This window comes from Lissotriton vulgaris, chromosome 9 (assembly GCF_964263255.1).
Source record: "Lissotriton vulgaris chromosome 9, aLisVul1.2, whole genome shotgun sequence".
Lineage (NCBI taxonomy): Eukaryota > Metazoa > Chordata > Amphibia > Caudata > Salamandridae > Lissotriton > Lissotriton vulgaris.
Window position 1 is genome coordinate 22,052,640 of NC_141697.1, and position 17,523 is coordinate 22,070,162.

At 46.7% G+C, this 17,523-nt stretch overlaps 1 protein-coding gene across 1 annotated transcript in view; it reads left to right on the forward strand.

Annotated features, from left to right (window-relative positions):
- The window catches only part of BAZ1A (bromodomain adjacent to zinc finger domain 1A), a 510,573-nt gene that overhangs the window by 181,505 nt on the left and 311,545 nt on the right, over positions 1–17,523 (forward strand). Inside the window, exons 11-12 of the mRNA XM_086936946.1 lie at positions 5,379–5,525; positions 6,181–6,276. Of these exons, the coding sequence (XP_086793072.1) occupies positions 5,379–5,525; positions 6,181–6,276 (243 nt within the window). The remainder of the gene's footprint in view (positions 1–5,378; positions 5,526–6,180; positions 6,277–17,523) is intronic.

Here is a 17,523-nt window from a genome sequence, read left to right on the forward strand (position 1 = left end):
CTTTTTTCCAGGCCTTTTCGAGGGAGCGGCAGAGTTTCTTGGACTTCTTAAGATCATCGTTAAACCATGAGGCCTTTTTGCTGGCAGGTTTGTTTTGACGTTTCTTCAGTGGTGCTAAGGTGTCGGCGGTGTTGGATAACCATAGGGTGAGGTTGGCGGCGGCTTCGTTTGCGTTAGAAGAGTGGGGTGTTTAGAAGGAGCGATGCGGAGATCTGGTCCGTGGGGATTTTGTTCCAGTTTCTTTGCAGAGTTGGTTGGAGGTGGTTGGTGGGTTTTGGTTTGTTGTAGGTGAAGTGAACGCAGCTGTGGTCATTCCAGAGGAGCTCCGTAGTGTGGCTGAAGGAGACATGATTGCTGGAGGTGAAGATGGGGTCGAGTGTGTGACCTGCGATGTGGGTGGGGGATGTGACCAGTTGTTTAAGTCAGAGGTTGGCGAGATTGTCCGAGAGGGTGGTGGTGTTGCGGTCGTTGATCTTTTCAAGGTGAAAATTGAGGTCTCCCAGAAGGATGTAGTCTTTGGAGGGGAGCGCGTGAGGAGTGATGAAGTCCGTGATGTCTTCACTGAATTTTGCGAGGGGTCCTGGTGGTCTGTAGAGGAGGGTGCCTCTGAGTGTGGTCTTGGGGTCGATGTGGATCTGGAAGTGAAGGTGTTCAGAGTTGGTGAGATTGGCGTCAGAGCTGGTTGAGATGCGGATTGACTTCTTATGGACGATAGCGATTCCTCCTCCTGTGTGGCCGGTGCGGTCCTTACGAATGATCTTATAATCTTCAGGGATGGCAATGGTGATGTCTGGGGCGGAGGAAGCGTTCATCCAAGTTTCTGTAAGGAAGGCGACGTCCGGGGAGATGGTGTCTAGTAGATTCCATAGGTCAATGGCGTGTCTGTGGACTGATCGGGTGTTGAGAAGGATGCATTGTAGGTGGTTGGGGTCAGGGGTCTGTGTTGTGGTCGTAGCGGAGATGTTGTCGGTGCCGATGAATTTGCAGGAGTAGCAGGAGAAAGGTCCATGGGTGTGTCCAGGAGCGGCTTGGACGCAGTTGGGGGCGCGACCGGGTTTAAGGGCTAGGAGGGTGGCGGCATCGTAGGTAATGCGGGAGGGCTGGGGAGCGCGAGGGGCAGGGTTAAATAAATAAAGTGGTTCTCAGGTCTAATCCAAAATTTCTTCCAAAGGTTATCACACCTTTTCACTTAAACCAATCTGTAGAGTTACCTGTGTTTTTCCAAAACCCAGACTCTGTAGCAGAAAGAGCCTTACACATGTTAGATGTTAAGAGCTCTGCTATACTACATAGATAGAACTAAATCCTTTAGAAAGACAAAATTGTTTTTTTTTCATTTATTTTGAAAGTTTTATATAGCGCGAACAAGATCTTTGCAGATATCAGAGCGCTTTACAAGATACGGGGGTGATAGAGTAATACAATGTAATAGTTGAGGTAGTTAGGTAGTTACATAGTAGTTACATAGTTACATAGGTAGGTCAAAAAAACTTGAGGTAGGTCACAGGTGAGGTAGTGTCGGTACAAGGTGCATAGTCAAACAGTTGTGCCAATAATATAAAGTACAAAAATAAGGAGCATATACGTGCTTAAGCGTGTTTAAAAATTTTTGGAGATAGCGTCAAGGAGGGCATAGTTGAGGTGGGTGAGTGCAGGATGTGTAGTCACATAGGTGCATCAGTAGTACAAGAGTAGGGATCGTTGAGGTGGTGTTGGTACAGTGTGCAAAGTCAGGCAGGTGCGTCAACAATATAACAATATACAAAGAGGGAACGTAAACAATCAAGTAAGTCGATAATACAAGTAATACATAAAGACCAAGGTGGTCAGGCAGGTCTTACAGAGCAGATTCATGAGAGATACAGAATAATAGATCATGTGTGTTTAGCCATGAGGAACGCTTTTACTTCTTTCTTAAAAAGTTTGTTGGAGGAGATGAGCCTGGTTTCAGGTGGGAGTGAGTTCCAGATCCTGGGTGCCATTCCTGAAAAGGAGCGTTTATAGGTTTTTTCCTTCCAAAATCTTCGAGGCTTCAGTAGAAGATTGTTTGTGCTTCTAGTAGTTCTAGAGCCCCCCGAAATTGTCAGCTTTTGAGTGAGGTAGGCGGGTGAGTTCATGTGTACAGCCTTGTGTGTCATGCAGGCGATTTTCAGATGAATTCTGGCTTCAAAAGGTAGCCAGTTCAGGGATTTAAAGTCAGGGGAAATATGCGAGTGTTTTTTTGAACCAGTGATGAGTCTCGCTGCAGCGTTAAGGGACGCTCTTAGGGGTGTCGTTGTAGTTAGGGGGAGCCCGCAGAGGGCGTTGCTACCATATTCTATGTGCGGGATGACTATAGATTGTACTGCACTTTGGAAGTCTTTAGCTGGAAGGAAGGGTTTAAGTTTTCTCAAGGTATTGATTTGGGAGTTTGCTCCTTTAGTTGCCTTGCTGATGTGCTGCTGCATGTCGAGATTGGCATCGAGTGTTATGCCTAGAGATTTTGCCGAGTCTACGACGGTAGGTTGTACATTTAGAGCCGTTAAGTGTTTAAGCCATGTTTGGGCCGTAGAGATTTTTGCGGGAGGTGAGATCAGGAGGAACTCAGTCTTCAGCGCATTGAGTTTGAGGTGATTCTCGGCAAGCCAGGATTGGGTGTTTCTGATCGTGGTGTTCAGAAGCATGATGTCCTTGGGAGATTGTATTTTGAGATAAAGTTGGGTGTCGTCGGCATACATGTGAAAGTGAGCATTTGATGTCTGTAGCAAAGTAGTGAGAGGTTCCATAACTAGGTTGAACAGTGTTGGGGAGAGGGAGGATCCTTGAGGGACGCCTAACGATACAGGTACCGGAGGGGACAACAGGTTGTTACTTTTGAATCTTTGTGACCGGTTGTGTAGAAAGGAGGTGAACCACTTGAGTACAGTCCCAGAAATGCCCATTCTTGTGTTTAACAGTTCGAGTAAGTTCTCATGTTTGACTGTATCGAATGCTGAGGAGAGATCCAGAAGGATGAGGAGGCAGGTATCGTTTTGGTCTAGGATTTGGAGGGCGTCGTCCACTGTGAGTCATGGCAGTTTCGGTACTGTGCCCTGCTCGGAAGCCTGACTGATGGGCGTTGAGGAGATCAAACTTATCTATGTGTTTAGTCAGTTGTAGCTGTATGCATTTCTCCAACAGTTTAGGGAGGGTGGGAATATTTGTGATAGGGCGGTAATTGTTTAGATCAGTGGGGTCTGCTGTTGTTTTTTTTTGTAGCGGTGTGACTTGCCCGACTTTGAGGGCGTTAGGGATGGATCCTTGTTGAAGAGAGCTATTGATGATCTTAGTCCAGAGTGGGAGGAGCAAAGGGGTAAAGTCTTTTACAGCGTAAGCAGGAAGGGGGTCAGTGAGGTGATTGGATGGTTTCAGGGTGCTGAGCAATCTGCCAATTTCTTATTCGGAGTAGGTGCCAAAGGATGACCATGTAGCATTGTTCTTTGGTTCAGGCATAGCTGTGTGTTGGGGGTTGGAGTAAAGGATTGCGTCATTGAGGAGATCGCTTCTTATGTTGTCAGTTTTTTGGATAAAGAAAGCAGAGAAGTCTTCACAGGAAGGTGTAACGCCCATGGTGCTGAGTGTCTGGGGTTGTTCTTTGGATTGTGTTCTGATTAAGTCAAATAATTTTCTTGGGCGGTTTTTTGCTTGGGCGAGCTGGAGGCTGAAGAAATCTCTTTTTGAACGTTTTATTTTCCTGAAGTAGGCGTTTCTCTGTTTCTTCAATCTTTTTAGGTGCACTGCAGAAGGGGCTGACCTCCAAGTGCGCTCTGCCAATCGCATGGCCCGTCTATCCTCATTGAGGCTCCCGTCATACCATGGGTTGGAAATCTTGGACGAAACTCTTTTCAGTTGCATGGGTGCAGCCTCATTGATTGATCATTTGACTCCACACAAAGGCAACCCTATCTCTAAGGGTGGAATTGCCAGGTGGATTGTTAAGTGTATACAGATATGCTATCAAAAAGCTAAACGCACACTAACAGATCCTCCTAGAGCACACTCCACTCGCAAGCTAGGAGCCACTATGGCTTTCTTAGGAAATATACCATTAGAGGACATATGCAAGGCAGCAACATGGTCTACACCACACACCTGCACTAAACACTATTGTGTTGATGTGCAAGCCAAGCAGCAAGCTGCATTAGGCCAGGCTTTCCTTAGAACACTATTTCAGACTGCCATGGATACAAGCGACCACCGCTAGGGGAGACACTGCTGCACAATCGATGCTAAGTGTACGATCTGCAGCTCATATGCCTCGAACGGAAAATGCTACTTACCAGTATGCATCTGTTCTTGGCATGTAGAGCTGCAGAGTCGTACACGCCTTCTCGCCTCCTCGGACTTGTATCCATTCCAGTTCTCATCTTACTTCGATGCACACGCATGGACATCCTTTTTTTCTTACGGTATCTCTACTGACTCCATTTCCAATCATGGCGAAAAACAATCTAAGTATGGAGCCGATGCCCATGCGCAGTATTGTCCAAGGGAGGAGTCACCTATCCTGTGACTACAAAGACTTCTCCAAGAAGACAACAATCTGCAATCATCCGAGCCCAACACCAGGTGGCGATCAAATGCATAGTGTACGACTCTGCAGCTCTACATGCCAAGAACAGATGCATACTGGTAAGTAGCATTTTCCTTATTTATGTACCGGGGACTCCCATCCCGACGACGCGAAATGATTCAGGCATGTGAATCTATGAAAGATACCAATACTGGATAACTGCAGTTACAGGTAAGTAACGCATTCCATCTATGTACTGCATTTACTAAGTATTGCATTTCTCTGCCTCCATACTGTAAATCAAATCAAAGTGCATATACAATTATCATTCAAACTGTATTTCAATTGCATTACTGCTGTAAAGTACTTGGTGCTTACCTGTGCCAGGCTTGTTTGGTTGTAAAAAATAAAATCAAAGAATATTTTTATACAAAAACAATTGGGCTGAAGTTAAGTCTTTGAGTGTGTGAATTCATTTGCTGACTGAGTGTGTACAACAAATGCTTAACAATGTCCTCTGATAAAGCCTTACTGTTCGACCACGCTACCACATAGAGAGTAAGGTGCTCTTTACTTTTACCTCTGCCTGCCTTTGGGGTTCCACTGGACTCTGTGCACACTATACCTCACTTTGGTATAGTATATACAGAGCCAGCTTCCTACAAATAGATGCTGTGATATTTCTAAAGTTGTCAGGGTATTTTCCCTGTCTGTTAAAGGATAAAGCATACTCTTTTTATTTTTTGTTTTTTATTGTTGTCAAGATGTTGCTTCCCCAGAAGTGGGTGGGCTCCTAGAAAATATATATTGAAATGTATTCTGTGTCCCAACTTTTTTTTGCTGGCAGAGGTTCTGGAAGAAGCTCTTGTGGGAAATAATGCAGACGGTCCACTCTGCGAGCTTCTCTTTTTCTTCCTGACTGCTATTTTTGAGGCCATGGCAGAAGAGGAGGAGGAAGTGGCGAAGGATCAGATTGCGGAGGCAGATACTAAAGGTTGGAGGTCGCATCTCTTGGTCATGACAAGTTATGAGCTTGTGTTTAATCTAGAACTGTTTCCCTTTCTGTCCGGTATTTCATGTGTGCTCGTCTATGGGAAGGTGTTTGTCTTGTATGTGTCTTGCTCTGAATAAAGCAGCATGTTTGCTGTGTGCGCTTTTCTGAGATTGGGTTTGAGCATGGTATTTGTTTGTGTCATGCTTGCATGTTTGTTGTAGTCTCCATGTGCCAATAGTGAGATTTCTAATTTTGCAAACGTGGTGTTGTGGGTATGCAGTTGAGAATTGTGCTATTTGCTTTTATTTTATTTGTTGCTATTGTGGCATTAGATTGGATGCTTTGCAAGAGATGGTCTGCATACAGTGACTGGCATGGCAGGTGCCTGGAACCTTTTGCAGGGCTCATGTTGACTGCATAGGAGTGTTAGACCAATGTGAGTGGTACAGTTGATATTTTGGTTGTAAGTTAGAAGGTTTAAGTAAGAGGGAGTGTTTGGGTTGAGGCAGAGTTTCCATCTGCGTGTCTTGTGCTTGAAGCTGCTGTCTGTGTATTCAGCAGAATGTAGTTTGTGCAGAAATTGGGTGTCTGTGTTGGTGGTTGTGTTACACTGTCCCAGTTCCTTGCTTTGATGTGATCTTGGCTTTTGTTGCAGATTTAACAGAGGCTTTGGATGAAGATGCTGACCCTACGAAAACTGCTCTATCTGCAGTGGCTTCTCTGGCTGCAGCTTGGCCACAGTTACACCAAGGTAGTAGAGACTTCATTGTTTGTGGACTGTGTGTATTGTGCCTTCTCTTTATTCAAAACTTATCACCATCGCTGCTGGAGGAATTCCCCTCCTGTGCTGCATGATCTCTATTCCCATTGTTCATGACGAGCTCAGCTCGTCATCAGCACAGCTCAACTGTGCCTCATGACGAGCTGAGCTCGTCATGAGCATCGAAGGGGTTAATATTTCATAAAAAATTTGCAGAAACTCATCAGTGTTTTGTTTTGCCTCAATCGTTAATCTGTCCATGTATTTGAGATGCGTATTGGTTACCAGTTGTACTGTTAATCCTGCAATTGCTTGATTGTAGTAGCCTAGTTGTGCATTTCTGCAAACCAATTCTGTCACTGTGAGAACTTGTGGTTTGAGGCATGTGGGCTGCTGAATTCATATCTTGTGCATAGATCGCTGCCTAGTGTTGGGTCCGGATGATTGCACCTTGTTGCACTGGAAGAGTCTTAGAAGTATCACAAGATAGGTGACTCCTCCCCTGGACTACAGTGCGCATGGGCATCTTCTCCATCCTCCGATTGTTTTTTTCCGCCATTGGGTTCGGATGTTATTCCTCTACTCCGAACCGAAACTAAACTTCTTTAAAAGGCCTTCGACTTCAACGGTATTGTTCTCGCTCTGTACTTCTTGACTCGACCAAACTTTCCATCTTGATCCGGTCGTCGACGTCGCGGGCTGTTGGGCCTTCCGACGCCACCTGGGCCTGCTGTCGATGGAAGGGAGCCCGTTCAAAAGGGGCCCACATTTCCACTCCAAATTCCCGCATACTGACAAACATACAGTGCGCAACAAGTGCTTTGCACAACAAAGAAAATTGCCCAGCTTGTGCCCAATTCCGTTCTAAGAAGACCATCCGGATTCGACGGCCCGCTAGGCAAGAGATGCAACGACCGGAACCGGAGAACATCTTCGATGATGAACACGACCTCCCAGAAGCAGCGGACTCGGATCTAGAGAGAGTCACCGTTGAGGACCAGTCTGTCTCCGATGACCTGATCCCGCTGGGGCAAACCATGAGTACACAGCCCCCAACGCCGCTTATCCCGAAACCGAAGGCTCCGGTCGAAGCATCGCCTAAAGGTCTAAGTTGAGATCGACAAGCTCCTTCAGAAGCCCCGCCTTCCGGCTCGGCTCCGAAGCCAAAAACAAAGCCTTCCGATAGCCTAGGTCCAAGTAACGTTCTCCCCAAGAAGGTTCTCGAACCCAAGAGGGTCGTCGAACCGAAGGTGGTCGAACCGAAGAAGGCCGTAGAGCCAAAGGTCGTCGAACCGAAGAAAGTGGTCGAACCAAAGTAGGTCGCCCAACCAAAAAAGGTTTTCGAGTCCAAGGCTATCGAGCCGAAGAAAAGCCTCGAACCAAAGTGGGTCGTCAATCCAAAAGGAACATACGACCCAAAGAAGGCAGTCGATCCTAAAGAGTGTGGATCAACACAACCACAGGATCACACCACAAAACCTGTCGAACCGAAGAAAGTCATCAGGTCGACAAAAAACATTGAGCCTAAGAAAGCCGTCTAGCATAAAAAGCGTATCGAACCAAAAGCTCCGGTCGACCCGAAACAGGTCGTCGACCCAAACAGTCGTCGAGCTGAAAGACTGCTAAACCACAAAAGACGTCGAACCGAAAAAGGTTACCAACCCCAAAGCAACAGTCGAGCTGAAAAAGACTCCACAACCAAAGGCCCTCGAACCAAAAAGTCACAAAACAGTCAGTAAGCCAAAAACATCGGCACCAAAGACACGGACACGGGAAGAAGAACTCTTCCATCCCGATCCGGAATCAAAGGAACAATCTAAACTGTATATAAACCCTGAGACTGGCAAAGTTACAGTTTATTACCGGAAAAAGAGACCATTGGACACACACTCCTTCCCCTGTTCCTCCGAAGAAAAAGGACTGCAGGACTTCTCCCTCTAGGCCTTTTACTCCTCCTCCTTTCTATCCCAATATGCCTTTTGTGCCCTACACATTCAGATTATAATGATGAGGAAAACATGGGGGAAGATCCTCAAGATGATTTTAACGAACCAGAGGATCCACATCCACAGGATGACACATGGGAGGATCAGAATGATCCATATGACACACAACCCATCCCTGACACCTCCCCATACCCTACAAAGCCATCGCCTACCGACGACACCATTGTGTTTAACCAACTGCTAGATAGGGCAGCAAAATACCACAAAGTCGACATGCACACTGACCCAATACAAGAAGATTATCTATTTGACACTTTTCCTACCTCTGAGAAAAATGTCAGGACACTTCCTATGCTGAAAGGAGTACTAAAACACGCGCCAGATATATTCAAAGATCCAGCCAGAGCACGTGTACTCAATCCCAGGATTGAAAAGAAATATAAGGCGGCCCCTACAGACCCTGATTACATTAAGGGCCAGCTGCCTGTAGACTCACTGGTAGTAGCAAACGCTCGCAAAAGAGCTTACTCGCAAACAACAAGAGATGCTCCACCTCCTGTCAAGGAGTCTAAGATATTGGAAGCCTCAGGCAAAAGAGTGGCCTCACAGGCTTCTAATTCATGGAGGATTGCAAACACACAGGCTCTACTAGCTCGCTACGATCGAGAACACTATGACCAGCTTGAGGGTTTACTGCAACACCTTCCAGAACCTTACAAAGCTCAGGCTAACGACCTCATACAAGAAGGCAAATTTATTACCAATGCTTCCATTAAATGTGCGCTTGACGCAGCCGACACAGCAGCCAGGTCCATTAATACTAGCGTATTACTACGCAGACACGCGTGGCTACGCATCTCTAGTTTTAAGAATGAGGTGCAATCCACCATCCTCAACCAACCAGTTAATCAAGACTTCCTGTTTGGCCCTGCAGTAGATACCATTTTAGATAAAGTGAAAAAAGATACCGAAACTGCTAAATCTGTGGGCGCACTGCAGTTTCAACAACACAGAGGTTCCTTTCGTCGCTCCTCCTACAGAGGCACCGCACGAGGCAACACTTCACAGACTTTCTCTACATATAAAAGCAACACCCAAATTTCCTTTAACAAAGGCTCTAACAGGGGAGGTTATAGGGGTAATAATAACAAGGGCAGAGACGTTGCGGCAATAACACCAGAGCCTCCACTGCCACCAAACAGTGACTTCATCACACTCCCTCCAGACCATCTAACACCAGTCGGAGGCAGGGTCAAACAATTCCTACCAGTCTGGAACGCAATTACCACAGGCAGGTGGGTGAGACAAATTATCCAGTATGGTTATTGCCTGGAACTCACTTCTACTCCACCCAACATACCACTCAAACACCGTCCTATGTCCAAAGAACACATCAACCTGTTACAACAAGAGGTAAAATCCATGCTAGAAAAGGGGGCCATTGAGCTAGTCCCTATTCAACACCAAAGGACAGGAGTATACTCACTATACTTCTTCTTCCCAAAAAGGACGGGTCCCTCAGACCAATATTGGATCTCAGACCTCTGAACCAATACATACTCTCGGAGCACTTCCACATGATCACTCTTCAACAAGTACTCCCGTTACTCCAGCAAGGCGACTTCCTAGCAACATTAGACCTCAAGGATGCATATTTTCACATACCTATACACCCAGCTCACAGGAAATACCTCAGGTTCACAATAGAAGGTCAACATTATCAGTTCAAGGTTCTCCCCTTTGGGGTAACCACAGCCCCAAGGGTATTCACAAAATGTTTAGCGGTAGTAGCTGCACACCTCAGAAGGCAACACATCCACGTGTTTCCATACCTGGACGATTGGCTCATAAAAGCAAACTCGTACGCGCAGTGTGCAAGCCATACGTCTCAGACACTCCAGCTGCTACACAGCCTGGGTTTTTCCATAAACTACCCAAAATCGCATCTACAGCCCTCCCACATACAGCAATATCTGGGAGCTACAATAGATACCTCAGTAGCAAAGGCATATCCAAATCCAGCCAGGATAGCCAACATGCAGACTCTCATTCAAAGATTTCAGCCACAACACTCTTTGCCAGCTCGAGTGTTCATGCAGCTCATAGGCGTGATGGCCTCCTGCATATTAATTGTCCCTCATGCCAGACTTCAAATGCATCCACTGCAAGAATGCCTAGCACGGCAATTAGAACCAGGCTCAAGGACAACTAAAAGACCTAGTGTGGTAGACAGTCGCGCTTACAACTCTCTGCAGTGGTGGAACCCACAAAACCTATCCAAGGGGCGACTGTTCCAAGAGCCAGTTCCACAATTAGTACCAACAGCGGCAGCCTCATTGACAGGTTGGGAAGCCCACTTACTTCAATACACAGTCCAACGGCTCTGGACAATCAAACAAAAGACACTGCATACCAACTAACTAGAGTTGCTAGCAATATTTCTGGCACTAAAAGCATTCCAGAAATACTTGTACAACAAGGCTGTGTTGATCCAGACGGACAACATGACAGCCATGTATTACATCCAGAAACAAGGAGGGACACTCTCCACAGCTGTCCCACTTAGCACAGAGCATATGGAGGTGGACAATTCCAAGAAACCTTTTTCTCCTAGCAGAACACCTGCCAGGGAAAGACAATCAAGTAGCGGATCTGCTAAGCAGACACAGCCAACAGCTACACGAATGGGAGATTCACCCCCAAGTTCTCCAACCATTCTTCCAGAAATGGGGGCACCCAGAGATAGACCTGTTTGCCACAAACGAAAACTCAAAATGCCAGTACTTTGCCGCCAGGTTCCCACAACCGTTGTCACAGGGCAATGCGATATGGATGAACTGGTCTGGCAGATTTGCGTACGCTTTTCCACCTGCTCCACTGATTCCGCTGGTAGCGCGCAAACTACGTCAGCAGTCACTCACAATGATCCTGGTTGCTACCACATGGGCAAAACAGCCATGGTACACAACGTTCCTGAAACTTTCAGTAGTTCCCCATCAAAAACTGCGCCTCTCGCCCCATCTTTTAACTGCGAACCATGGAGAAATCAAACACCCAGATCCCAATCAGATGAACCTAGCGATCTGGCTCCTGAGGTCTTAGAGTTCCGATACCTTAACTTACCTCCTGATTGCATGAACATTATCAAGGAGGCAAGACGGCCAACTACTAGAGCATGCTATGCAGCTAAATGGAAAGATTTGTAATTTATTGCAACAATAACCAAATCAATAACCAAATCAATCCATTAGATGCTTCCATACAAAACATTATATGTTACCTCTTGCATCTTCAAAGATGCAATCTAGCATACTCTTCTATAAGGCTACATCTTCCTGCTATAGCAGCATATCTCCAGAACAGGCAACACCTTTCCCTGTTTGAGGTACCACCAAGCAAGGCTTTTATGGAGGGTCTTAAAAGGATAATCCCTCCAAAGCACCCACCTTCACCAGTCTGGAACTTAAATTTGGTACTTACCAGACTTATGGGACCTCCTTTCGAACCACTCCACTCATGTGAATTGCAATTTCTAACATGGAAGGTGGCATTCTTGATTGCCATTACCTCCCTCAGGCGAGTAAGTGAGCTTCAGGCACTAACAATTCAAGAACCCTTCATGCAAATACATGCAAATAAGGTAGTACTTAGGACAAACCTTAAGTTTATGCCAAAAGTCATATCCACTTTCCATATCAATCAATCAATAAAACTGCCAGTTTTCTTCCAAAACCCACAGTCAGTAGCCAAAAGAGCCCTACACACACTGGATGTAAGGAGAGCTCTGCTATATTATGTTGACCGGACTAAATCATTTCGGAAAACAAAGCAACTGTTTGTTGCTTTTTCACCACAACATAAAGGTAATCCCATCTCAAAATCAGGAATAGCCAGATGGATAGTTAAATGCATTCAGATATGCTATCGAAAAGCTAAACGCACTCTTAACAGTTCCCCCAAGAGTGCGCACTAAGCGTAAAATGGGGGCATCCCTGGCTTTCTTAGGGAATATTCCCCTTGAAGACATGTGTAGGGCAGCTACATGGTCTACCATAAACACTTTCACAAAACACTACTGTGTAGACGTACAAGCAAACCAGCAAGCTGCTGTAGGCCAGGCTGTCCTTAAAACTCTTTCAAACTGCTGCAGCGGGCACAGGTAACCACCGTTGGAGGAGATACTGCTATACAGTCTATGCACAAGATATGAATTCAGAGGGCCACATGCCTCGAACGGTATATGCTACTTACCAGTATGCATCTGTTCTTGGCATGTAGGGCTGCTGACATTCATATCGCCCGCCCTCCTCCCCGGTGCCTTTTGCAGCTGCAGCATTATCTTTTGCATGGCCATCTCTTACTTTACTATCTCCATCTCTGCCACAATGGCGAAAAACAATCTGAGGATGGAGAAGATGCCCATGTGCACTGTAGTCCAGGGGAGGAGTCCCCTATCTCGTGATACTTCGAAGACTCTTCCAGGACAACAATGTGCGATCATCCGGACCCAACACTAGGCGGCGATCTATGCACAGATATGAATGTCAGCAGCCCTACATGGCACGAACAGATGCATACTGGTAAGTAGCATATTCCTTCTGGAGCAGTCACTGGGCACTACCAGTGTGTGGGCACTATTTACTGCTTTTGTCCTAGGGCCTACTCTCTTATTGCACTTCAGTTACGTAGGCAAGTTACTCACTTAACATACTTGATTCTTCAGGTGCAGCAGAATGAAGGCTTACGCTAGGGTTTGGTAGCAGCTGGAAACCCAGACACAGCATCGCACAATAAATTACACTAAATTCACTGTCCCGCCAGTGCTACTATATCTTAAATAAAAAAAACTTGTATATTCATGTAAGTGAAAAAGCTGAGAAACCCCTGAAATGCTAGCGCCTTCTGAGGCTGAGATTGAACAGCAGCACTAGCGTTCATGCACCAGGTTTTCTTAAACATTGGTCTCTGTCTTGCTCTCTTATGGGGATGTGCACATGTTGGAGAGATGGCCTTTGGGAATTTTACTTCCCCCGTCTCCAAAACCTTGACAATTAAACTGAGGCCTTGTGTTCAAGTGATGACTGTGAGTCCCTGCAGGAGACAACTTGTGACCTTTAGAAGTGGTAAAGCCCCATCTTCTGTTCATGGGGGACACATGTAGCAGTAGGTGTACGCATACTCTAAAAATAAAATCATGCCCATGGGGAATTTTCTGGTGTTTTTAGCACCCACAGGCCTGTTAGGGCACACGCTGGACCTCCCTGCTTAACCAGTTCCCACCAAGAACTGACCTTTAGGAACCAGTCCTTACTGCAAGCTTTATATTCTCTTGAGCACAGTAAGGGTTAGAGAGACACTTAAAACCGTGCTTGTATTGGGATGGCGGTTGTTCCAATAAAAGGAGCTGGCTGAGGGGTGATACCCTGAAACCGGTTCCAGGATGTTTGTTTCCGGTCCAGAGAGGACCTAGCTTCGCAGTTCGGACTGTTTCCATGATGAGCAGGGTCAAGACTGTTTTGCATTTGGCTGGGTCCAAAGTGGAGTGGTGTGGAGTCCAAAAAAAAGATAGATTAAACCCGGATCTTTAACTGGTTGAATGTTTCCATTGTGCAGTATTCCAGCCATCATCAGTACTTTTTGTTGCCCAAGATGATTTCACAACATAAGATATTAGCTTTTGGCCTTCAGTAACAAAAAGGTGAAAGTTACCTGCAGGAAAGAATATATGATAAGTCTCCACCCCTCGGCTTGTAAGCTTATTTTGCAGTTTTTCTTTTTACTCTGTAGTGCACTGGGCCCTTCTGTCCATACCTTATTGCATGTGCTCGGAGCCGGAGCTCGTGGGGCATACTCGATTGGCTCATTTGCTTTACCTAGGAGCCCCTGGAGGTGCCCAGGGCTAGTACGTAAAATGTTGCTCGTTGTAAGGAATTTGTCCATTAGTTGTGTGGCCTGCACAAGTAATGGGTCCATCATCCCCTTTCTTGGAACCAAACAACCCAATATAATGCTTGACTGTTTAGCGAAGCAGAGCAGCCCAAGGCCTACTCATGAGAGGTGCTGTGGATAGTAACTACCATTCACTGGCACACAGTAACACTCAATAAATGATTGTCCAGTCAGTACTTTTCCGTTGAAAAATGAAAAGTGCATTTATTATGCACTACTTATTCTGTGCAGTAATTTATAAATATACATAAGACTGGTGGAAATACCTTTGATAACATTCCATTGGATCCCTAAAGGATAATGACTCCAGAAATCACAGTAAACCCTTTCCCATACAATAAATAAAGCAGATCTATTGGCTTTGTCAATGTTATTCCACTTAAAGACCAGAATCTCGTGCTATTGCATCACTCGGTCACAGACTTCAGCAATCAACTGCAAGCGTTCTAATTAAGGCTCCCTGTTTTCTGTTTTTAATGGATTGTTACTGATGATACAGACCGAAAACAATGTGTTTTCTGTCTGCGTTTATTTTAATAAGTGGCTAAAGAAAATTGTGCTTCTTTTAAGTGACTTTCCATATTGCCTTTCATGAATTATAGACCAGCAGCTGAGCAGATGGACAGCATGGGAAATTAAAAAAATGATTTCTGTAAATAAAGGCATATGTCAACATACATTTATGGTATAATGCTAGTATTTACCAGTGATGTATTATGTAATATTTGGCAGCTTAAATTGTTAATATACAACACACATCAAAGTATAAATGTTCGTCTATCCGTTAGATATGGAAATATACAGTTTTACCACTTCATTTATACTTAAAACATAAAACAAATATGGATGTTCGAGGCATGTGGGCTGCTGAATTCATATCTGTGCATAGATCGCCGCCTATTGTTGGGTCCGGATGATCGCACATTGTTGTCCTGGAAGAGTCTTTGAAGTATCACGAGATAGGTGGCTCCTCCCCTGGACTACAATGCGCATGGGCATCGACTCCATCCTCAGATTGTTTTTTTCCGCCATTGGGTTAGGATGTCTTTGAATTCCCTCTTGTCGAAATCGATAAACTTTCTTGAGACCAAAAGGTCTTTAGTCTAATCGTCGGTATAGTCTTGCGTTCCGTCTTAGTTGTTCCAGCTCGGTCCCGAGCCGGATTCCCTACACCCGCGTGCTTTGACGCGGAAGGCCCAGTCAACGCTTCAGACCTTATTGACCGTTCATCATGGAACGTAGTCCATTTAAAAGATGTCCTGTCTGCAACTCGAAGTATCCCCACATCGACGTCCACCCGGTGTGCAACAAGTGTCTGTCGCCGGACCATGATGAAGCCAAGTGTATGGCTTGTTCCCCCTTCAGGTCCAAGAAGACGCTTAAGCTTCGACGAGCTGAGCGCCAGGAGGCCCAGCATGCTGCACCGGCGCCTGTGGACATCTTCGATGCAGGGGATGTCGAGGAAGAATCTACCAGGGACATCAGTGAGTCGAACCCCGCGTCGGACGTAGACTACGACGTGGATGCTGAAATGTTTGAAGCCGAAGAGGTCGTCGACTAGGTAGGAGACGACGACGGGGCCCTCGGGGCCATGGAGGATAGCTCGGATGAAGACCTTCCTCACACTGACTCTGGGGCCGTGCCAATTCATAAGGCTCAGGTCGAGGGATCGCCATTAGGCCTTACCCAAGATCTTACGATGGGTTCTACGGCCCCACCTTCGGGCTCGGCCACGGACATTGCTGTTGAGCCGCACCCTCTCAAATCAAAACAGAAAGTGAAACCTACGGTCTCGACACAAGAAACTGCGCAGGTGCCGTCCTCGAAACCGAAAGTGCGCATCGCTTTGGTCGGATCCAAGGCCTCGGAGCCCTTGGCGCCGAAGAAGCAGAAGGGTGCTGTCGAGCAGAAGGCTCAAGTCAAGGGCGTCGAGACGAAGTCTGCCGCGCCGAATACTAAAGTCGAGGTGGTCGAGCCGAGTGCGTCGGCGCCGAAGACCCGAAGAAAGGACTACATGACCCGAAGGTTCTTGAGACTCCGCGTCAACAGGACAGGGCCAAGAGCGGAGCACCCGAGAGTCTACTCCTGGTGAGGCCTCGAAGGCTTCCGTAGAACCGGCGCGCCCGTCCGCCGCTTTCACCAAGAAGGTAACGGACTCCCTGCAGCGCATCAGGGACAAGACCTTATCGGTCGGACCGAAGGATCCTCCGAAGCCGGTTGAGAAACCTCATTAGGCGTCCACGCCCATTCATTTTACGTTGCCGCTGAAGACGGCGCCGAAGGCTTTCGCTCCTAAGGCGGTCGCCAGCGTCCCCGAGAAGGTTTCCTCGGCGCCGAAGTAGTCAACGGTGGTCCCCATCTCACAGCCTCGACTACCTTCGGTGGACGAGCATCAAGAACACTTCATTGATGCTGAAACGGGCAGGCTTTCCCTCCTCAAGCGGAAAATTGCCCCAGAACGTCCAATGGAGTCCTACAAAATTCCTCTCGAAAAAGGACTCTGCTTTCACTCCTGTCTTGGTGGAACCACTTTCTCCACAGACTCATAATGTTTCACCCACTTACCCTGATGTGGACGCTGGGGAGGGCGATGATGAGGATGAGTACAGCTATCCTGTCTATACAGACCCTGAGGATACCAATGAACCCTGGGCCACTGGTGCTGACCCAAGTGATCCTCATTCAGGACAGGACCCTTAACTATTTTCTGCGAAAACGTCTCCTACAGAAGACTCTGCTGCTTTCAATGCCCTCATTGAACGGGCAGCTACCAATCACAACGTCCAGCTCCATGCTGACCCTGTTGATGTCGACTTCCTTTTTGATACCTTCTCAGTCTCAGAGAGAACTGTCAAGACTCTGCCTATGCTGAAAGGTGTCTTGAAACATGCTGGTGAGATCTTTAAGGAGCCTACCAGGGCGAGGGTGATAAACCCTAGGATCGAAAAGAAGTATAAGTCAGCGCCTACTGATCCAACCTACATCAAAGGACAGTTGCCTCTGGACTCCCTTGTCATCTCGAATGACCGGAAGAGGGCTAATTCTCAGACTACGGGTGATGCTCCTCCCCCAGACAAAGAATCTAAGGTCTTTGAGGCATCGGGGAAGAGGGTAGCAGCACAGGCGGCCAACATCTGGCGCATTTCAAATACACAAGCGCTTCTGGCGAGGTATGACAGGGCACACTATGACACGCTGGAGACCCTGTTGCAGCACCTGCCTGATGAATACAAGGAGGCAGCTGAGATGCTTATTCAGGAAGGGAAGCTGATCTCGAAGGCTTCCATTAAGTGCGCTCTGGACGCGGCTGACACCGCAGCCAGGGCTGTCAATACTAGTGTTA